A 24,021-nucleotide genomic window follows, 5' to 3' on the forward strand; every position below is an offset into this window, starting at 1 on the left:
GCCCCTAATGTGGTATCTGGCACATAGTAAGTGTTTAAGAAATATCTATTGAGTGAAGGAATAGGAAACATGGCTCACTCAAGGAGAACAAGGCGATGGCTGGCTTTGATGGAAGCTCTTCCTCTGCTTGTGGGCAGGAGGTAGAGGTGATGGTCAGGGGCAAGAGGTAGAGGTGATGGTCAGGGCAGGGAGGGTGGGGCTGTCCCTGGCGGTTACATGATTAGTGATGGTCAAGCCCAGTGTCTGCTGCTTATGAGCCCCATATGGTAGATTCAGGAAAGAGGCTGGGCTGTGGTCAGTAGGACTGGACTAGGGCAGTGGTCGGCAAACTGCAGCTTGTGGGCCACATGCGGCTCTTTGGCCCCCTGAGTTTTTAGCAAAGACCAGTTTAGGAGTACCCTAATTAAGTCAATAACAATGTACTATATAGTTTAAGTTTTAAAAATTTGGCTTTCAAAAGAAATTTCAATCGTTGTACTGCTGATATTTGGCTCTGTTGATTAATGAGTTTGATGACCACTGGACTAGAGTGAGTATCATGCCCTTACAGTAGAGAGTAACTCAGAAGCTAAAGCTGGGCTAATTGGGTTGGAGTCCTTGGCAGGTTACATTACTTCTCTGGGTCTCAATTTCTATGTCTGTAAAATGGAGATAATAACAGCCCACACCTCATAGGATTGCTGTAGGATTAAGTGAGTTGATCTATATCTAGTGCTTAGAACAGAGCCTGGCAAATAGTAAGCAATTTTATGACTTTGCTAAGCTGATTATGAATATTAGGTACATTGTATCACTCCACTTCTGCAGCAATCAAGCAGCCATCTATAAACTGTCTTCCAGATCTTGTAAGGGACACAGGAGATGGCATTCAGGAAATTACCTAGCGGGAGGAGCACTCTCAGGCCAATGGGATGGTCCTTCTCAGAGTACTGCCATAGTCAGGGTCTGGGCATGCTCTGGAGTTGCTGAGATATTTATCATGTGACCTTTAGGCTTGCACCTGGACTCTGCTAGAGCAAGTCTCTCTGAGCCTCAGTTTCTCCATTGATAAAATAAGGAGCTGTTAGTGACCTGGGTTGGGTGAAGAAAGAGTAGAAGGCTGGAGTTCGCTGTGGCCTTTCATGCACACAGTCTGAGATTTTGAGATTCTGGAATCCTTCTCTATCTTTTTACTGTCATCAAAACCAGTTCTTGGTTCAGCAAGCTTATCTCATTTGAGTGGATGGGGTCTTACAAATCATTTATTGAGAAGTCTTAACTAAGTGACATCTCTTGACAGCAATAAAGGCATTTTGATGAGTCGATTCTGTAAGCCAAAGGAATGGTAAGCTTTCAGACACAGCAAAGAACCAGGAAGGGAGGGAGGCTGGGACTGAGGAAGGTCACTATCAACCTGAGCCCAGAATCCAAGCTTGGCCAGTGTCTAGGTGGGTGGCCTCAGAGAATGGCATTACTTCTCAAAGCCTCAGCTTCCTCGCCTGTCAAATTGTGAGAAATGCTGGCTATCCAGCAGGACTATTGTGAAATATCACACAGAGAGGCAAGTGTGGGTCTGGCACATAATAGATGATTAACAAATGTTACTTTCTTCCCACCCTTGTCCCCCACCCCAAGCCAAAACCCAACCCCAAGCCTCTGGCTACCTCTGTGCAGACACCCTAGGGGAAGCCATGCTGGCTAGGCTGGGGGTAATCCCCACCCTACTTTGTAGAGCCTCTTTGGACCTTGGTTGGATTGTTCTCCTTAAGAGTAGGTGAGCACTGCATGGAAGCATTAAATAAAGATCACGTAATTATTGGCCACTGTTTGGAGCTGTCTTTCATTCATTCATTCATTTATTCATTTGACAAATATTTATTGAATGACTACCTACTACTTGTCAGGGAACATAACAAAGTACTTGCCTTCATGGAAATTACATCCCAGAGGGGCGATGGAGGTGGTAGGTGAGGTAAAAGAACAGACAATAAACAAGTAAGTCTAAAATATAAGGAAGGCTATGGAAAAAACTAAAGCAGGGGAAGTTTCTGCACCTCCCAACAGTGACTATAATTTCATCCATTATAATAATTATAATACTTAATGTTGTTTATTTAAGCATTGGGTACATGACAAGTGATTCCTAGTTCTCTCTACAGGGTGGTTGATATTAACAGATACGGAAATAGAGGCTCAGAGAGGTTCAATGACTTGCTCTGTCTGGCAGGGTTCAAATTGGAATTTAGGTCTGCTATTCATTTATCCCTCACACATTATGGTGGGAGTTGTAAACAGTGGAGCAAGATCCACATGGTTTTTGTCCCCTTGAAAATCCATTTGGATGGGCAGACAGGCCTTGGACCAGCCCCATACACCATGAGATTATCTTGTTCTTGAAGGTATCATGGAGCATGATATGTCAAAATGGGACACAGTGGTAATAATAACAATGGCTGGTGTTTTCTGAACATTTACTGCATGTTCAGTGCTATGCTCAGCACTTTTTCCTCATTCTGTTAAGATGCTGTTATTCCCATTTTACAGAGTAAACAGGGGCTTAAAGAGGTTAACAGGCCTAACATTAGTTACATAGTCAGCCTGATGCCCAGGAGAGTTTCTTCAGTGGTCAGTGTTGGAGGAGAAGGGAGATGGGACTGGGTGGTGTCAGCCTAATGTTGGTGGGCAAGGTCAATGTCAAGATATCAAGGGGTCTTCAGTACTGTTAACATCCGGAAGCCGGTACCTGGGTCCCTGAGAACTTCTGAAGCCAAGAATGACTGCACCTCAACATTCCTCAGACTCTAGGCTACCGCCTCCATTCCTCAGCAGGTGCTGAGGTGAGGGAGTTAGGTGGTCCTTGATGAGACTTCACTCAGGTCTGGAGGTCTACCTTAAATTCAGTAAAATGTGTGTGGTGCAGTTGCCCTTCACCCATTTGGAATTTGATGAGTATCTTGCATGGGTAGAGAGCTATTGTATTATTATAATGTTTAACTAGTGTCTGTCCCTCATCATTTGCAAAGTCATGGGGCTCAGAAAACCCCCAGGGACTGGTAATCACTTGGTGGTGGAGCTCCTGCACACAAAATCACCTGGAAGGGGTTGGACTGGCAGCCCTTATGCTGTTCTTGGCCCCACCTCCCAGAAGGAGCCTGGGAGAAAGGTAAGCTTTAGATGACAGGCCAGGCCCCATCCCTCCCAATTTACTCCACTCAAGGTCTGATTAAGGGGACCCAGCCTCCTTTCTTGGAGTCATTTAATCTTTGGGGACAGTTCTTGATCTGTGTGGAGTGTTCAGAGGCAGACTCTGCAGCTCAGCTCTGCAGCCCACCAGGTGGGCGGCCTGAGCAAACCAGACCTTTCTCTTGGCCTCAGTTTCTCCAATTGTAAAGGAAGATAAGTGAAGGCTTCTACTGCTTACCACACAGCTCTTTTGTAAAGAACTGTTACTATTGTCATAGATAAAAATTGCAATAAATCCAGTAGTTGGGGCCATTTTCTCATGCCAGCTCTGTGCTAAATGCTTTACCTTTGCTAATTTTTTTCTAGCACTAAATGAGTGGGTAGTTAGCATCCTTATTTTAGTAGAGAAACTGGAGCACAGTGATATTGGTGATCCAGCTAAGGTCACACAGCTAGGAGATAATAGAACAGGGAGTCCCCAGCACCCATCCTGCTCTCTCTATATTTTTTATCTGATATTCTTTTTCTTGATGTTGGCGAGGGTCTAATCTGACCATAGGCTATCCCCTTCAGTGTATTATTACCTGTCCATTGACATCTGGAGCAGTTAGTGCTGCTACTCAGGACTTTATCTTTGTTCCCCTTCAAGTAATCACTGGCCTTGGACCAGTCTTCCCCCTTGGCTTGGATGTCCTAGGAACATGCAGGGGAATAAATTTAAAATATGCAGAGGTAGGAATGAGGTTGCAAATTCCAGGAGATTCTGGTTGCCCACCCCTTACTCTCCTACCTCCTACTCTGGACAAGTCAGACTTACCTGCTTGCTGCCCAGCTTTGGGAGAAGATTTATCCAATCTGCCCTCTCCCTGGAAGTCTGTCCATTAAGTGCTCTTGTCCAGTGTCCTGACTGAGTGGAACTTGAGGTCTGATCTCCTGCCCTTGTGACCTTAAATTTCAAAGCTCCCTCTTTCCCAAAGCCCAGCAGCAGGAGATGGTCACTCCTTTGCTACCTGCTCATCTGGTGGTCAGTTCTCTCTTCAACATATGGCCACAACAGGCCTTCCATTGATCCCAGTGGAGCATTGCTAGTTCTTATGCACCATTTATTAATTTCACAAAACAAAAGCATTGGCAGGTGTCCAGCTTGACAAATTGTCAGACCTGTGTACATGTCCACCCATCGATGTGGCTTTGTCCCAGGCCCCCTGTCAGGAATTTATTACATGCATGTGGTGTGTAATACCAATATGAGAATATATGCAGAGTCAGGGACCCAGTAGGTGGGTGACAGAACTGGAATTTGAGCACCCGTTTTAACAGGGTGCTGTGGATGGGCTGGCCTGGAATGTCAGAGCAAAGTGGCTTGGGCTACAGGAAGCCACCCAGTGGTGATTGGGTGGGGACAGGGGAGTACAGGTTGTCTGTGTCTTAGCAGCCTGGGTTAGGGTGATCATGAGTGGGTGGGAAAAGGGTGTGTCTGAGTGTGGGTCCCAGTGACCTGGGACTTAAAAGCAACTTGGAGGCTGCCTTTTATCCACCTTCCCCACAGCTTAAGCCATTTCACCCCAACATCCTGAAGAATTTCTCCCCATTACACCATGCCTGATCAGCACTATTTCATCTCCTGCTCTGGCTTGGGGGCCTTTCCCAACAGGCTGCTCTCCCTGAAACCCACACTACCCAGGCTCAGAGTATGAACTTGCTGAATGCTCACTCAGGGTTGATGCTGCACTCAGGGCTTCCCACAGAGTGCCTTGGTACATCTTCATTCTGTGTAGTAGACACTGCTTGCATGAACATATTTGAGGCCCCGAGAGGCAAAGAGTGTGGGTGGCAGCATTCTTGCACCCTGGCTACTAAGTGCCCTTCTGTCCCTGCTAAAAGCCCAGCACTGCTGGGCAGGGCCATCTTCAAATAGCTGGGAAGACTTGTGGGAAAGTGACTTCTCAGCAACTTCTCACACCCCCTACTGAACCTTCCTGTTGACGTACCTGCTCTTTTCCACCCTGACTGTGGGCACTCCTCGCTCCTCTTCCCCAGCCTCTGCCTTCTGGGAGACCAAGGCCTGAGGATGAAGATGTCCAGGGTCCAGGTCCCAGCCTTCCCTAGAGATACTCATGGTCTGTCGAAGAGGCGTGGGTGAGCCTGCGACTGTCAAGAGACACACAGCAGTAGTAACAGGGGCTCACAGATAACAAGGGTGTGTCAGGCACCTGCCAGCAGCCAGATGCAGAGCTGAGAGTGCTAAGAATTTTTTTAGCTTCTAGTTCTTATTTTTGACATCTGGAGCAGTTAGCGCTGCTGCTGAGGGGCTTTATTTTGTTTACCTTTAAGTAATCACAGGCCTCAGACCAGTCTTCCCCCTTGGCTTGGATGTCCTAGGAACATGCAGGGAAATAAATTTAAAACTTGCAGAGGTAGGAATGAGGTTGCAAATCCCAGGAGATAACATTAACAAGAAAACATTCAATCAAATTTTAAAAGTTAGGGTGGATTAATTTAAAATAAAATAATAAACTCAAAATATCAGCCCTTTCATTTAGGGTCAAAGAGGCCAATAGTTTCCATTTAAACAGATTTACAAAATTTATATTTTAACCTATATTTGATGGCACAGAAATATAAAAAGCATATAGCTTCCATTGAGACTTTTCCTTCCCTTCAGAGTATAATTTCATACAATTGCTCCTTTGTTCAGTTCTCAAACTTTCAAAAAATATTTTGAAATATATCTACAACTCCACTGATAACAAGAACACTCTTAAAACAATTCTTATAGGACAAACTCTTATTGTTCTCTGTCATTGCCATGAAAAAAGTATTGTTGCAGAGTTTTCATTTTACCTCTGAGCACACGGGACTCAAGAAGGGCTCAGTACTGGCTGAAAGTCACAGGACCAGAAATGGACGCTCCTGAGATATGAGCCCAGCCTCCCACTCCGGAGTCTGTGAGCAGTTCAGGTGTTGAAGAAATGCTGCTTTGAAGGTTGTTGCCAGATGCTGTTCATGTGCACAGTTTACACCCTAATTTGAGGGTTGTGGGGAGTGGGTGGTCATCCACAGAGGGATCCCACATGTCTCTCTCCTTCACTGCCCAGTCAGCTACCCAAGGGCAGGCTGATTGGGGCTTGAGTGGGACTGTGCATGACTAGTGCTCAGCCTTGGTCATCCCAGCATGGATCTTTCGAAGGTAAGGAATGGGTGCTTACTGGATCTTTGTGGAGCCTTACAGTGGTGAGCTCAGTCCCCTTCTTATCCAGGCCAGTCTCCTCCCTGGATATCCTGGTTCTGATCCCAGGCTTTCCACCCTCTCCTCACAGGGAGCCGGGAGGCTGCCTTCACCTATGCCATCATTGCTGCTGGCGTGGCCCATGCCATCACAGCCGCCTGCACCCAGGGCAATCTAAGTGACTGTGGCTGCGACAAGGAGAAGCAAGGCCAGTACCACCGGGATGAGGGCTGGAAGTGGGGTGGCTGTTCGGCCGACATCCGCTATGGCATCAGCTTCGCCAAGGTCTTCGTGGATGCCCGGGAGATCAAGCAGAACGCCAGGACGCTCATGAACCTGCACAACAATGAGGCGGGCCGGAAGGTAGGGCAGACCCAGACCTGGAACAGCCCTCGGGGCTCCCAGAACAGCGACAGAGCTCCACCTCTAGTTGGCTCTGTGGCTCAGGGTGTGGCATGAAGCTTGTCAGTTACTAGAAAGGTTGAATAACTGAATCTTGGTGAAAATTTGATGTAACAGCGAAATGGAAAGAGGGAGGCTTGTGAACTCTTATCCCTGGGTCCACAAAATCAGCTGTACAAACTCTGATTGGGGGAGAGGTTGAGGTGGGTCCAGCAGGAGTCATCTCTAAACATCAGGGCCGCTAGCATGTCATTGATCACTGCAGCTGGAATCTGGCTCTCAAAATAAAGGCAGCATTTTGAGTGTCTCCTCAGATGTTCCTGGATTCTGAGCTCAACTTGGAAGAGAGCTAGGAATGTTCCAGGATATTTTTAGTGCAGGTGGCTGGGACAGAAAAGCACTGAACACCCATCCCATGAAAAGCTGGCTGTCCTAAGGCAAGGTAGCAGAGCAGCCTAGAGTGCAGAGTGTGGGCCAAGGGGTGAAGAGATCACGGAGAAGTAGGTTCTGTTGTGAGGGGCCAAGCCACAGCCATAAGATATGGAGTGAGCTATCAAGAAAGGAGTGATCTCTTTATCCCAGGAAGTATTTGGGCAGAGGATGTTCAAGGTACCCAAGTCAGTGCTGCAGCCTATGGTTGGGATTGTGTTCTTAAGTGCCTTTAAAGGCTGAGGTGCTCAGAATCCTTCCTGGAACCCCCAGGCCCAGGAGATGCTGGGAAAGAAAAAGCTCAGATGTTGGGTGGAGCTCTGTGATGAAGTGTCTGTGAGCCAGAGCAGATGGAGAGGGGGGCTTAGGGCTATCTGGGTGGAGACAGACCACTGCAGTGACTGGACTTATGCTGTCACTACCTGGGACCACAAATGCTGGTACCCAGGGTGGCTGGGCAGGAGCAAGAGTGACAAGGACCTAGCAAACCATACTCAAGGCTATAGTGGACTCAGGAATGCAAACCCCATCCACAGGCCAACACTGTGGCTATGTAGGAAGATCAGCCCACTGTGGCCAGACCCAGAGTTTAGACTCAGATTTTTATTTACCATCACTTAATTTTTAAGTGTTGGCATTTCAATCTGATTGACACCAGTAGAAAAGGTAAAAAAGAAAGAGGATTACCAGATGCTCAAGTATATACCGTATTTTTCAGACCATAAGACGCACTTTTCCCTCCCGTGGGGTGGGGGGAAAAGTCCCTGCGTCTTATGGTCCAAATATAGCCTACACATATACTTTAAAAAAAAAGTTTTTTTACTTGACCGGCTCTGTGTGGTCTCTGTGTGCTTGCCTGGCTCTAAAATGGTTCTAAATGCTGCTGTTTACTTTACAGGGTTGATTACATGTGTTTATGACTGTGATGTTGGGTTTTAATGCACATAAAATATTTTAGGACACTATTTGTTTCAGAATCTTTTTTTCATTTCCCTTCTCTAAAAACTGGTGCATCTTATGGTCCGGAGCGTCTTATGGTCCGAAAAATACGGTAAATCTACTGGCTAAGTGTGGGCTATGAATGCCCCATTTGGGTGACAGATGTATTAAGTGGTACATGCCTTGTTCTGCTGGAGCACGTCTGTGGGCCAGGAAGTGTTATAGCTCTGGATGTATCAGCTCACCTAATTCTCAAAGCATCTCTAAGAACAGTAGCATCATTATCCCAATTTTACAGGTGAAGAAATTGAGGTTCATAGTGGGTAAGTAATGGGCTGAGGGTCCCATAGTTAATAAGCAGTGCCAGAATTCTGTCTCTTAAGCTGGCATTCTTTTTAAAAAATATATATATTTTCATTAATTTCACAGAGGAAGGGAGAAGGATAGAAAGATAGAAACATCAATAATAAGAGAGAATCACTGATTGGCTGCCTCTTGCTCACCCCACACAGGGGATTGAGCCTGCAACACAGGCTTGTGCCCTTTACTGGACTCAAAACTGGGACCCTTTAGTGCACAGGCCAATGCTCTGTCCACTGAGCTAAACTAGCTAGAGTTCAAGCTAACATTCTTTACACAGCATACACTGCTGTAGCATGGTGGTCAGAAGGCTGCTTGTAGGCTGACAATGGGCTGCCTGGTTTAGATCCTAGCTTTGTTACTCCTTCCCAGGAAGGAAGTAAAGCTGGCAGGAGTGTCCTCAGGGCTGAGGTGAGGAGGGAAGGAGACAAGGCAGGAGACCACTTACCCCAGGGCCTGGTACAGAGTTTTTCCTCACCACAGGGTGGCTGTGATTACAAGTTGTGCAAATGTGTAATGCAGGAGGGAGTCCATCTGGCAAATGTTGGGGGGGGGAGAGGAAGGGAAGGGGTGGGTAGCCTGCACACCTTAGAAAGGAGCAGGGCTCCCCTCTTGCAGATGAATGGGAAGGGACAAGCTGTCCCTTCCTCCAGCCTTCAGGTACCCCTCCCTCCTTCCTCTTCTCCAGCCTCTGGCCACATCCTGTGTGTAAGAGCCTCCCAGGAGTCTGGGTGAGTCACAGCTGCAGAGCACTCACCGGACACAATGCTGTCCTGGGTTAATTGCAAGGCCCTGTCTGGCTCCACGCAGCTCCTGTGGCTGGCAGCTCCTGTGCGGCCAGCACATCTCTCCAGGCTTTTTGGCTATTCATTTTACCTGGTTTCTGTGGTCAGATCACTCCTTAGGGCATAAGGCACAGGGTGCAGGCTTCCACTTGCACTTGAAACACTTCCTTGGGTCAGAAAAAGGGAGTGCTTCAAGAGTCTTCCCACTTCCAGCCTCTGTTTTCTTATCTGTAACTACCTGGATGGGCCACTGTGAGAATTAAAGAAGAGAATACTTAGCTGGGGATAAGAAAGGTTCAGTATATCCAGTGGGAAAGACTTTCCCAAGCCATGGAGCTCCACAGCGTGAGAGCCACGGCTGCTGTTTCAGGCAGCTCTTGGGTGGTACAGATGCTGGAAGCTATCAGATTATAAGATCAACCTCAGTAGCTTCCTGGAGGAGATGAGTAAGGTTTGGCTTGGCAAGGAAAAGAGGAGAAGGCAACACAGGTGTGGTGTGAGGAGGCAGTGGTCAAAGGTCCAGAGGTGAAAGCTTGGGACAAGTTCAGGGGCCCAGACTGGCTGGTCTGTGAGTCACAGCAGCTGGAGAGCCTGCATGTTCACCTTCCAGGCCTTGGAGTGAGAGCCTTAATTTATCCCCCCAGACCTGTCAGGTTTCAGCTCAGATATCCTCCCTCAGATAAGCGTCCTTTTCAATTCCTTCCTACCCTTTTCTTAAAAGTCATCTTGTTCTTTTCTCTTCCACCTTCCTCCATACCAGATCATGAGCTTGAAGTGTCTTATTCATAGCTTATCCACAATGCTGGCATACACAGCCACCCTCTGTGTAGAGTGAAGAGTTGAGTACCTATGCTCACTGGTGAACCATTGATGATTCTGGAGCAGGGAAGGGGCAGAAGTCATATACACTGACTCTAGGAAGGCAGAGGAGGCCCTGGGTGGGATCAAGAATGGAGTGTAGAGTGAGTGCAAACTGGGCTCTCCCAGAATGATGAGGAAATAAGACATTTTGGCGGGGGGTGGTGGGGGGTAAGGGGGTGGGTGAGAGAATGGGTGGGGTGTGTGTGTGCTAGCAGCCTGACTCTGTATCCCTAATGTACATTCCTGTTAGCCTATAGTCTAGTCACTGCCCCTTTCTTAATTACCTGGTCTTGCAAGATCTGTTTACCTAAATACTCACATTTTAAAGAGGCCATAAACCATGAACAATACACAACCCCTGGAGAGGGTTATCAGCACTGGCACCAGGCCAGGCCTTTAGGTGTGTTCTCATGGTCCCCATCCCAACACACAGGACTTTTTGCAAAGCCTGTGAAAGTTCCAGAAGTATGATCCATATTTGGGGGACAAGGAACCCAAAGGTTATAAAGAGAAAGCTTTCTCCATATTGGTTTGCTCAGGATTTGGAAACAGGCTCCCTTGAGTTACAGTATTAGTGCATCTGGAAATAAATGTTTTTTTCCTGTATCCCTGAGTATTTTTCGGTCACTTGGTAAATTCTGTAATAAGCTCAGGTAAACCAGCAGAAGGGCTCTCCCCATGTTGGCCTAGCTCCCTTCTGGCTTGTGAGGACACTTGTGGGTAGCTCCCCGGGATAGCAGGCACTCTGTATTTTCCAGAGTCAAGAGGTGGGATTTGGGACTCCCCAGTGTACATAAGGAAAGGCCTGATCATCCACACGTCTGGCCCTTTGTGGTGTAGGGGTGCAAACCCAGGGCAGTGGCCACACTGCTCAGCTAGATCCCTGCAGGATGGTGGTCTCTCAGCCCAGCCCTCTCTGCTACAGGGCACCTAAGCACCCACACACATATCCAAGTGGTCAGGAGCAAGGACAGCCGCCTAGCCTAAGGCTTGGTGTATATCAGTACCGAGTCCCGTCAGTACCTGGGGAGACAGTTTTCCCATTTTTCAAATGGGACTATGACATTGATTTATTCCGTATCCCAGGTGCTGGCCAGGGACAGGTGAGGCATACAGGTGCTCCAAGATTCTGTGTGCCATCTATTAGAAGGCATGGGGTCCCACCCCAGAACCTCCCCCACAGCAGGCTTCTGTGGGTCACACACACACACAGGAGAAAAGAGGTCAGCCTGCAGCCACTCCTGGCTGAGCATCTTGGAAAGGCTCACAGTGTTTATCACTGACTCCCTCGCTCTTGCTGTGAGCAGACAAGACTCAACCTGACTACAGACTCTGGGTCTTGTTGGCAGCTGTTTGAGAAAAGAAGGCAGGGGGAGTTAGGGAGGGGTTGCTTGTACTGAGGGGCAGAGGTGGTGGCAGATCCAATGAGGGGAAACCAGGGGCAGCCCACTGACTCACCTGGCAGAGAGGGAGAATAAATGCTGTGGGAGCATCCTGCCCTCACAGGTCTCCACTCCTCTAGGAAGAACAAGGTGCTGATCTGTGGATGGGTCACAGGGCTGGGCAATGGGGACTTCTGTGGGACAGCCAGCCTTTCCATTTCCTCATTGTCTCATGCAATTGTGTGGTCTGCAGGGTGGAACCAAAATGACTAGGTGAGAAGATAGAAATTATAGTGTTTCCCTATTGGAATTTTAGGGCCTAATATTTTTGAATTGAAACCCCAGACTGTTCAGATTGAGAATGTAGAATATTAGGTTCACATTCTCGTGTGTGGGGTTTGGAATCATAGGATGTTTGGTTGGGAGGGAGAGAGACATAAGGGAGCGTTGGGTTGAAATGTTCAGATGGTAAAATCTTTGTGGCTTTCAATGATTTCTTTCCAGTCTTTTGGGAAGTAGGGATATAAGCAAACCATGATTCTTTCCCTCAAGTTAATCTGTCCAGTGAAAGAGGCAGGTAAGAGGAGCAAGAATTATGATTTAGGGTTCACATCACAGGGGCAATGCCACACAGAATGCTTAGAGGGAGCCCAGGGAGGGAGTGCTCTCCCCAGGGACATGTTTGAAGACCTCTAGGGCAGCGGTCGACAAACACATTAGTCAACAGAGCCAAATATCAACAGTACAATGATTGAAATTTCTTTTGAGAGCCAAATTTTTTAAACTTAAACTATATAGGTAGGTACATTGTTATTAACTTAATTAAGGTACTCCTAAGCTGGCCTTTGCTAAAAACTCAAGGGACCAAAGAGCCTCATTTAGCTCTCAAGCCGCAGTTTGTCAACCACTGCCAGAAGGGAACAAGGGACCATTAGAATGGCTTTGAAGGATAAGTAGGAGTCCTCCAGGTGGATGAGATGGGTGAGAAAAAGAAGGGCAGTTCAGACAGAGATAACAACATGTATAAAAGCATGAAGTCCTAGAAAAGCATGGTTGGACTGTGGGGAGTGCATTTGACAGGTGGGGAAACAGGCCCCATGTAGGGATGGAACTCAGAACTGATATACACTAAGCCTTAGTTATCCCACGTTAGGCGGCTGTCCTTGCTCCTGACCACTTGATTATGTGTCTGGGCCCTTCAGATGCCCTGAAGCAGAAAGTGATCACCTCAGGGCTGAGCTGGCAGACCACCTTCCTGTGATAGGGCTGAGCAGCATGGTCGTTGCCCTGGGTGCCCAGGGCCAGGGGCTGGTGTGCTGTGGATGCCTTGCTGTACACTGAGAAGAAAGTGCACAGGGAGCTCTGGAGGCCTCAGGAGAGGGAAGGGCCATCAGCAATCCCTTGCCTGGGGTGTGGTGACTGAATTCAAGAGAGGCAGCCATGGGTATGGGGGCCCAGCTGGGATAGGGCTGGCCCCTGCTGGAATGTGCTGCTTGCTCCCAGGGAGGTGAGCTCAGGGGGATGGAATTTTACCTGAGTGAGGAGGCACCTCCCAGTCCCTGCCCAGCCTCTTGCTCACAGAGGGTGCCGATTTTGTCCCTTCCTGCCCTGCCCTGTCTGGTCTGGGTGCTCCTGGGAGCTGGATTTTCATCCTGCCCTAGCCACAGGCAGGCCTGTGAATCAGGGGACAACAGGAAGCTGGCAAGGCTGCTGAGGTGGGGCCCAGATAAGGTTTGCCCAGCTATGCTCCTTTCCACTGTCCTGAGGGCCACTTGCATAGTTGATCAGATAGAGTGGTCAGTGGTGGTAAATTGAGAGCTCGGGAAGCTGGCTGACCAGGTCAGGCTGTGAGGAGGCCTCCTTAGGCCTGTGCCCTCCGTTCCTGGCCCGGATCCAGGAATAGATGCATTATATGTGCTTTCTCACCTTCCCAGATGAAAAGGCCTCTAGCCAGAACTTAAGGGACTAGGATGTTGAGCAAACCACATCTATCTATGGTCTTAATTTCTTCTGTGGTGGAAACTTGTAGTCTCAGAAGGGTCTTCCAGGTCTGACATGTGAGTTGAGTACTTAGGACCAGTGGATGTCAACCTTGTCTGCAGCCACACACTTGTGGAGTCCACCAAACTTAGGGCCTTTATACATGCTATTTCCTTTGTCAGAAATGCTCTTCCCACAAATCTTTGAATAACAAAGACCCTTCCAGACTCTTCTTCTCTATGTCCAGTCATCTCCCTTAGTATACTACCCTGCTTTATTTTCTACTTGACACTTTTCACCATAAGAAATTACCCTATTTACACAGCTTTCTATGTGATTATTGTCTGTATTTTCTCACTACAATATCAGCACCACAAGAGATATCGGGTCTAGTAATAATTAATGTCGTTTTTAAACATTCGTTTAAAATCTTGCTTGGCGTTGACTTGTATTGACATAACCTTCAAACACGTGGTATCTACAGAACATGTGAAGTGCAATTAACAAGTTTTGCTTGAAAAAGTTTGTGTTTGGTTTGGTTTTTGTTGCAAAACTAGGGCTAAGAAGATGGTAGATGAAGAGCATATTCGGCACTGCATGCTTTACGAGTTCCAATTAGGAAGAAAAGCAAGTGAGGCTGCAAAAAACATCTGTAGTGCTCTTGGTCAAGATGCAGTTAGCGCCAGAAAATTCCAGCGTTGGTTTGAGAAATTTCGCGAGGGACATTTTTCGTTAGATGACAAGAGTGGTAGAGGCCGTGTGTCCAATTTTGATCAAGAAGCTCTTCAAGCTCTTTTGGTGCAAAATCCTCAAATAACCCAACAAGAGCTTGCGACAACTTTAAATTGTTCACAAAAAACAATTTCCAATCAATTGCGTGCACTTGGCAAAGTCCAAAAGTTTGGAAAATGGGTTCCTCATGAGTTGACCAACAACAACCGTCACAATTTGCAGTTCGCTCCTCTCTCGTCAAAACTGTTTGCCGTTTTTAGAGCAAATTGTTACCGGAGATGAAAAATGGGTGCTGTATGTTAATTTGAAAAGGCGGCCTCAGTGGTTGGACAAAAATGAGGCTCCACAGCCCACGCCAAAACCTGACTTGCATGCGAAAAAAGTGATGTTGTGTGTTTGGTGGAATTTTAAAGGAATTCTTCATTATGAACTTTTACCATCTAACCAAACCATTACAAGTGCAGTGTATAGTGCCCAATTGGAAAGGTTAGCCCAAGCTTTAAGAGAAAAAGAACCCGCGCTGGTTAATCGGAAGGGCGTAATTCTTCACCACGATAATGCACGACCGCATACTGCAAGAATCACTGCTGAAAAACTGCTCCAGTTGGAATGGGAAGTTCTCCCTCAACCTGCATATTCTCCTGATATTGCCCCTTCCGATTACCATTTGTTTCGTTCTTTGCAAAGCTTTCTTCTTGGAAAAAAATTTAATAATGAAGAATGCCTCAAAAATGCATTGACCGAATTTTTTGCATCAAAGTCACAAGAATTTTACAACAGAGGGATTAAAATGCTTCCTGAGCGTTGGGCACAGTAGTAGAAAACAATGGCAACTATATTGTTGATTAAATTTTGTTGTATTGTTTAAATAAATTCAATTTAAAAAAGTATTAGAAAACGACATTAATTATTACTAGACCTAATATTTGCCAGAATGGCTGTGCCATTTTACATTCTCACCAAAAAAATATGAATGATCCAGTTTCTCCACATCCTCACCACCATTTGGTGTTGTCACTGTTCTTTCTTTCTTTCTTTTTTTTTTTTTTTCAAGATTTAAAAAAATATATATATTTTATTGATTTTTTTTTACAGAGAAGAAGAGAGAAGGATAGAGAGTTAGAAACATCGATGAGAGAGAATCATCAATCAGCTGCCTCCTGCACACCCCTCACTGGGGATGCGCCTGCAACCAATGTACATGCCCTTGACCGGAATCGAACTTGGGACCTTTCAGTTTGCAGGCTGACGCTCTATCCACTGAGCTAAACTGGTTTCAGTGTCACTGTTCTTTAGTTTTGTCATTTTGATAATTGTGTGAGACATCTCACTGTGGTTTTAAGTAGTACTAGTATTTCCCTTAGGGCTAATGAAGTTGACCATCTTTCCATGTGCTTATTTGCCATCTGTGTATCTTATTCAGAGGAATGTCTGTTAATGACTTATCGAATTTTCTAATTAGTCTGTTTATATTCTTATTGTTGAGTGTTGAGATTTTTTTTATATATGTTCTAGATCAGGGTTTCCCAAACTTTTGACATATGTGTACCCCTTCTATAATTTTTGTAATGCTGAGTACCCCTCGTACTCATGAGAATGTAGAATTAGGCGCAGTTAAGCACGGTGCAGTGCATATCCCCACCAAACTCTTCCCGTACCCCTGGGGGTACACGTACCACACTTTGGGAAACACTGTGGTAGTCTTTTGTCAGACATATGGTTTGCAAAATCACCCCTGCCCCAGTCTGGAGCTTGTCTTTTTATCCTCTTCAGGGGGTCTTCTGCAGAGCAAAAGTTTTTAACTTTGATAAGGTCCAATTGATCCAGTTTTCCTTTTATGGACAGTGCTTTTGGTGTTGTCTAAGAACTCTTTGCTCAGCCCTGGTCCCCCAAATTTTCTCCTATATTGTTTTCTAAAAGTTTGGTAGTTTTATGTTTTATATTTAAGTTCATTATCTGTTTTTAAATTAATTAACTAACTATAAATCAACAAAGGTTTATATATTCTTAAATTTTATTAAAATATAGACAACATAAAATAGCATTCTAACATTTCAGTGGTGTTAAGTACATTTACATTATGTGCAATCATCACCACCATCCATCTCCAGAATTTTTTCATTTCCCAACTGAAACTCTGTTCCCTCAAACACTAAGTCCCCATTCCCCACCCGGCCCATGGCAACCACCATTCTACTTTCTGTCTCTATGAATTCGACTGCTGTAGGGACCTCATCTGAGTGGAATCCTACAATATTTGTCCTCTTGTGATTGTCTTATTTCACTTAGTATGATGTCCTCCAGGTTCCATTATCTTGTTTGAGTTAAATTTTGTAAAAGGTTCATTTGAGGTAAAGGTTCACTTTTTGGGGTCTAATTATATGCTCAGTCTGGCCACTCTCCTCAGCCCTTCAGCCCTGTCTGTGGAGGACAGCAACTTTTAGAAAGTGCCAAGGAGAACTGTACAATCTTTTATTTAGTTATTTATTTAAAACATTTATCCCAGTACAGATGTCCCTTTTATTTTTCTCATTGACTCCCTCCAGCCCCCACCCCCTACTCCAGCCCTCCTTGTATTATTGCTTGTGTCCATGGGTTATGCATATCTATAATAATAAAAGTGTAATATGCTAATTAGACCGTATGTCCTTCTGGATGACCTTCCGAATGAAGCTGGGGCTTCCTGGGTCCCAGATGCTGGAGGGAAGCCTGAGTCCCAGGTGCCAGAGGGAAGTTGGTGCCGGCAGCCGGTGGAAGGAAGGCCTACTCTTTTTTTCATTTTTTTTAATTAATATTTTATTGATTTTTACAGAGAGAAAGGGAGAGGGGTAGTTAGAAACATCGATGAGAGAGAAACATTGATTAGCTGCTTCCTGCACACCCTCTACTGGGGAGTACCTGCAACCAAGGTACATGCCCTTGAAAGGAATCAAACCTGGGACCCTTGAGTCTGCAGGCCAATGCTCTATCCACTGAGCCAAACCAGTTAGGGCAGGAAGGCCTACTCTTGCGCGATTTTTGTTCACTGGGCCTCTAGTATGCATATAAGTTCCCCAGTTACTCTTTCCCCATTCCCCTTTCCCAATACTTCTGAGATTCATCAGTCTATTGTTCCATGCTTCCATATATCTGAATCTGTTTTGTTCATTGGTTTGTTTTGTTTATTAGATTCCAGATATGAGTGAGATCATGTGATACTTGTCTTTCTCTGACTGGCTTAATTTGCTCAGCTTAATACTCTCCAGGTAGCTCCATGCTGTCTCAGAGGATAAGAGATCCTTCTTTTTATAGCTGCATAATATTCCATGATATAAATGTACCACAGATTTTTTTTTTTTTAATCCACTCATCCACTGATAGGCACTTGGGCTGTTTCCAGATCTTAGTTATATAAGTTATGCTGCTATGAACATAGGGGTGCGTAGATTTTTTTTTTTTTATTGTTGTTTTGGGTTTCTTAGGATATATTCCTAAAAGTAGGACCACTAGGTCAAATGGCAGTTTCATTTTTTACATTTTTAAAGTGAGAATAAGATTATTTATTTCAGTTAATAACATATGAAAGTGTAGTAAGATATAAGAAAGTAAATCAATTAATCACTTTTAAATTAACGTTGAATGCAGCTTGTCTAACTTTTTAAAATTTTATTATTAATGTAAATTATTTATTGTTTAAAATATTACATGAGTCTACTTTTCCCCCCATTGACCTCTCCCTGTCCGCTCCCACCCTCTAGCACATGCTCTTACCACCCTATGTCTGTGTCCTTTGGTTAAGCTTATATATATGCATATAAGTCCTTTGGTTGCTTTCTTACCCCCTCTTCTTAACCTCTCCTGCCTTCCCTCAGAGGTTTGGCTGTTTATTCAATGCTTCTATGTCTCTGGCTTTATTTTTGTTCATCAGTTTATGTTGCTCATTATATTCCACATGAGTGAGATCATGTGATATTTATCTTTCTCCAGCTGGCTTATTTCGCTTAGCATAATGCTCTCCAATTTCATTTATGCTGTTGCAAATGGTAAGAGTTTTTTTGTTTTTTTGTTGCTGTTGTTTTTTACAGCAGCATAGTATTCCATTGTGTAGATGTGTAGATGTACCACAATTCTTTTGTTTGTTTTTTGAAGTGAACATATCAAGATTTTATTGTCACATAATAAAACAAAATATGAAGCTTAGAACTGGATCACTTGTCCCTTTATCTTTTTACAGTATTTCCTCCCAGTTCAAAACACTTGCATCTCTTAATAACAAGCATTCTCTTAGATATGCATTTGGGCTCAACACATTCAAGCCTCAGCATAATCTTCTTTGTAGTTTTAGCTTCCCCCCCCCCCCAAAAAAAAAAAATTGGCTTAGTCTGTCAATCATAGCCACTCTGCCCCCTGTCATAACACCACTTTCCTTGCACATACAGAGAATCCTTGCCCCTCTTGTATTGTGATACTTTGTGGTGTTGATGCTTGCTACACTTATTACAGAAAGCTTGATGGGTTTTAGGAATATTCACCATGTTTTTGAGAGTGCTATCAGCAGGGAAAGAAACTGTACCATAGCTTTTTTTATCCATTCATCTGCTGATGGGCACTTAGGTTGTTTCCAAGTCTTAGATATTGTAAATTATTCTGCTATGAACTTAGGGGTGCATATATACTTTTTGATTGGTGTTTTGGGTTTTGTAGGATATATTCCTAGAAATGGGATTACTGGATCAAATGGGAGTTCCCATTTTAATTTTTTGAGGAAACTCCATATTGTTTTCCATAATAGCTGCACCAGTCTGCATTCCCACCAGCAGTGTACTAGGGTTCACTTTTCTCCATATTTCTGCCAGCACTTGCTGTTTGTTGATTTACTATTTTGTTGTTTACTATTCTGGCAGGTGTGAGGTGATATTTCATTGCAGTTTTAATTTGCATCTCTCTGATGATCAGTGACCTTGAGCATTTTCTTTTCTTTCTTTTTCTTTTCTTTTTTTTGTATTCAGTAGTTACTTTTATTTTTTTTACTTAAATTTTATTTATTTATTTTTCTTTTTTTATTAAATTATTATCTGTGTACATATTTTAACATTGCCCCCCCTCCCATACATACCCTTCTTCCCCAGTTTTGTGTCTATTGGTTGTACTTATATGCATGTATACAAGTCCTTTGGTTGATCTCTTATCACAGATCTCCCTACCCTAGCCGCTGTAATTTGACAGTCTGCTTGTTGCTTTACTGTCTCTAAATCTATCTTTTGGTTCATCAGTTTATAATGTTCTTTATTATTCATAAATGAGTGAGGTCATGTGGTATTTCTTTCATTGATTGGCTTATTTCACTCAGCATGATGTTCTCCAATTCCATCCAGGTTGCTGCAAATGATGAGAATTCCTTCTTTTTTATGGCAGCATAGTATTCCATTGTGTAGATGTACCATAGTTTTTGGATCCAATCATCTGTTGACGGGCACCTAGGTTGTTTCCAAATTCTAGCTATTGTAGATTGTGCTGCTATGAACATAGGGGTCCATATATCCTTTCTGATTGGTGTTTCTAGTTTCTTGAGATATATTCCTAGGAGTGGGATTACTGGGTCAAATGGGAGTTCCATTTTCAGTTTTTTGAGGAAACTCCATACTGTTCTCCACAGTGGTTGCACCAGTCTGCATTCCCACCAGCAATGCACGAGGGTCTCTTTTTCTCCGCAACCTCGCCAACACTTGTCATTTGTTGATTTGTTGATGTTGGCTATTCTGACATGTGTGAGATGGTACTGCATTGTTGTTTTGATTTGCATCTCTCAGATAATTAGTGACTTTGAGCATGTTTTCATGTGCCTTTTGGCCTTCCTTCTGTCTTCTTTTGAAAATGTTCTATTTAGGTCCATTGCCCATTTTTTAATTGGATCATTCATTTTCCTTTTATTTAGTTGTATAAGCTGTCTCTAGATGTTGGAGATTAAACCTTTATCAGTGATAACATTTGCAAATATGTTCTCCCATACAGTGGGCTTTCTTGTTGTTTTGTTGATGGTTTCTTTTGCTGTAAAAAAGCTTTTTATTTTGATGTAGTCCCATTTGTTTATTTTCTCTTTAGCTTCCATTGCCCTAGGGGCAGTATCAGTAAAGAAGTTCTTTTGGCATATGTCTGAGATTTTGCTGCCTGTGGATGCCTCTAGTATTTTTATGGTTCCCCATCTTATGTTTAAGTCCTGTATCCATTTTGAGTTTATTTTTTGTGTAAGTTGGTGATCTAGTTTCATTCTTTTGCATGTATCTGTCCAATTTTCCCAACACCATTTATTGAAGAAACTGTCTTGACTCCATTGTATATTCGTGCCTCCTTTGTCAAATATTAATTGAGCATAGAGATTTGGGTTGATATCTGGGTTCTCGATTCTATTTCATTGATCTATATGTCTGTTCTTGTGCCAGTACCAGGCTGTTTTGAGAACAGTGGCTTTGTAATAAAACTTTTTTTAAAAATCAATCTTTATTATTCATATTATTACAAAGGTTCCTCATTTCTTCCCCCCTCCACCAGCTTCCCACCCCACCCTCCGCCCCCTCCCCATCCCCCATTGTCCTCATCCATAGGTGCACAGTTTATGTTCAGTCTCTTCCTCCCTCCCTTTCCCCGATAGTAAATCCCTTTTCAGATAGTAAATCAGTTACTTAGCATTTTCTCATATCAATAATACCTCCACATGCCCAATGATACACTTCACACAAAAGACATTTACAAATAGGTCAACCAGCCTCATCTAGGCCCCACCCAAGGCACTCACATATCAACACTCCAGTGCTATACTAACTCAACACATCCAGATCTAAGCCTTTATCACTTGATTCAGCAGACCCTCAAGTTCCCGCAAAAGTTTCCAGCCATGTCTGAGAGGCAGCGGTGGGGCAGGGGCAGGCTCCGGGCCTGGCCTCTGTTGCTCTGGTTCGTTCCACAACCAGCTGCTCTGGGTCTGGTCACTGCTGCTCCCGACCTAGTTGCTTTGGATTTGGCTGCTGCTGCTCCGGGCCTGGCAGCACCAGACCTGGCTGCTCCAGGCCTGGTCGCTCCCAGCCTGGCAGCTGCTGCTCCAGGCCTGGTCACACCAGACCCAGCTGCTCTGGGCCTGGCCTCTCCCAGCCTGGCAGCTGCTGCTCTGGGCCTGGTCGCACCAGACCCAGCTGCTCTGGGCCTGGCCGCTCCCAGCCTGGCAGCCGCTGCTCCGGGCCTGGCTGCACCAGACCCGGCTGCTCCAGGCCTGGCCACTCCCAGCCTGGCAGCTGCTGCTCCGGGCCTGGCCACTCCCAGCCTGGCAGCTGCTGCTCTGGGCCTGGCCGCACCAGACCCGGCTGCTCCGGGCCTGGCCGCTCCCAGCTTGGCAGCGCTGCTCTGGGCCTGGCCGCTCCCAGCCTGGCAGCTGCTGCTCCTGGCCTGGTCGCACCAGACCCAGCTGCTCTGGGCCTGGCCGCTCCCAGCCTGGCAGCTCTAGTCCTGGCCGCTCCCAGCCCGGCAGCTGCTGCTCCGGGCCTGGCCGCACCTGACCCGGCTGCTCTGGGCCCCTGCTGCCTCGGGCCCGGCCGCTCCGAGCCTGGCCGCTCCCGGCTTGGATGCTCCGGGCTTGGCTACTGCTGTTCTGGGCCTGGCTGCTCCCAACTCGGCTGCTCTGGGCCCGGCTTCTCCGGGCCCAGCCACTCTGAGTCTGGGTGTTCCCGGACTGGCCACCATGGGCTTGGCCACCTCCGCCTCAGGTCTGGCTGCCACTGCCCCAGGTCTGGCTGCTCCAGTGCTGGCTGTTGATGCTCTGGTTCTGGCTGCTGCTGCTCTGGGGCCTGGCCGTTGCTGCTCCGGGCCTGGCTGCCACTGCCTTGTGCCTGGCCACTCTAGGCCTGGCCACAGCCGTTCCAACATTCTGTCCTTTTTTTTTTTTTTTTTTTTTTTTTTTTTTTTTTTAAACACATTTATGTTGCAGTATTGGCTGGTGAGTTGAGTTCTGACTGTCTTTGATTTTTCAAGATCTTCTTTGTATTCTTTCTTAAGTAATTTTACTATCTTTTGCTCTCACTTGATTTCTTCACATTGAGAACTTCTTTGGTTTCTTCCTCCTTGTCCTGGGAGCTCAGCAGGTTGGCCTGTGGCACCCCTTTGTTCTCCGCGGGCTCCTGCACTGCTTCAGCCTGTTGCCGGAGTCGGCGCCACCCAGGAAGCAACCCCCGGCTTTGGCTCCGTTGCCTGTGCTCAGTGGTCAAAGGTTCAGGGCCCCCCCCCCCCCCCCAGGGGCCCTGTCGCCCGGCTCCTTGCTGGTGCCCGGCTGGCCGGTGTCCGGCAGGGGCTCCTGATCCTCATCGCGTTCCTCCAGTCTGGAGCTTTTTTTCTCCTTCCCGCTGGGGAGACTAGGATCAGAGTCAACAGACTGTCCTCTGAGCGCAGTGTGTGCGACTCCGGGGGCTCCGCTTTTCGCAACTCCCCCAGGACTCCACCTCACAGCCCTGTCTCCCTCTGCTTGAGCCTGGGTCCCCAGGGATTGGCAGTCGGGAGTAGGGCTCAGCACCGCCGGAGATTTTGTTTCTTCCCTCCAGGGCAATACAGCATCAGAGTCAACATTCTGTCCTCTGCATGCATTGTGCGCATCTGGGTGCAGTGTGAGCGACTCTGGGGGCTCCGCTTTTTGCCGCTCCCCTGGGATTCTGCCTCACAGCCCCCTCTTCCCCTGCTGGAGCCTGGGTCCCCAGGGTCTGGCCCATAACTGGGGCTCAGCGCTGCCAGTTCGGGGGTTCAGCCCAGGCTGGGGGTTTTATTTCCTTCCTGCTAGGGAACGCCAGGCAGCACCCAGCCCTCTCCTCCTCTCCGGCTGCGACCTTTCCGCGCACGCATGTGCGTGCGGGTGCGCAGCATGTCTCCGTACCTTAGGCTTTTTTCAGCTCTTCTGATTTTCCTTCTGGTTTTCTCTTTCCTTCTTGTTGTAGAATTTTCAGTCAGTCGACTACCTGTAGCTCTGGGCAATGTCCAATCTACATTTTAGTTGTATTCCATTGAAATTGTTGTGTGCTGCTGCTGTTAGATGTCTACCAGAGCAGCCATCTTGGATCCTCTCTGTAATAAAACTTGAAGTCTGGTATTGAGATCCCTCTTACGTACATTTCTTTCTTAGGATTGCTATGGCTATTCGGGATCTTTTATTGTTCCAAATGAACTTTTGGAGAGTTCGTTCTAGGTCAGTGAAATATGCCATTGGTATTTTAATGGGGAGTGCATTGAACCTATAGATTGCTTTAGGAAGTATGGACATTTTGATGATGTTGATTCTACCAATCCATGAACATGGTATGTTCTTCCATCTGTTTACATCTATCTCTTTTTTCAGTGTCTTGTACTTTTCCAGGTATAGGCTTTTGTTTGCTGGAAGCTTTTAAAAAATATATATTTTATTGATTTTGTACAGAGAGGAAGGGAGAGAGATAGAGAGTTAGAAACATCGATGAGAGAGAGTCATAGATCAGTTGCCTCTTGCACACCCCCCACTGGGGATATGCCCACAACCAAAGTACATGCCCTTGACCGGAATCGAACTCGGGAACTTTCAGTCCCCAAGCCGATGCTCTATCCATTGAGCCAAACCTGTTTCGGCATTTGTTTGCTGGAAGCTTTTTGATGACTGTTTCAATTTCTTCCCAAGTCACTGATCTATTGAGATTTTTAGATTCTTCCTGATTGATTTTTGGAAGGTTGTATTTTTCTAGGAATATGTCCATTTCCTCCAGGTTGTCCAGTTTGTTGG

The 24,021-nt window shown here is 45.9% G+C and overlaps 1 protein-coding gene across 1 annotated transcript in view; it reads left to right on the forward strand.

Moving 5' to 3' along the window:
- WNT7A (Wnt family member 7A) overlaps positions 1-24,021 on the forward strand; it is an 81,439-nt gene that overhangs the window by 15,238 nt on the left and 42,180 nt on the right. The window contains exon 3 of the mRNA XM_036446872.2: positions 6,483-6,754. Within this exon, the coding sequence (XP_036302765.1) occupies positions 6,483-6,754 (272 nt within the window). The remainder of the gene's footprint in view (positions 1-6,482; positions 6,755-24,021) is intronic.

Source organism: Pipistrellus kuhlii, unplaced genomic scaffold (assembly GCF_014108245.1).
Source record: "Pipistrellus kuhlii isolate mPipKuh1 unplaced genomic scaffold, mPipKuh1.p scaffold_m20_p_2, whole genome shotgun sequence".
Taxonomy (NCBI): domain Eukaryota; kingdom Metazoa; phylum Chordata; class Mammalia; order Chiroptera; family Vespertilionidae; genus Pipistrellus; species Pipistrellus kuhlii.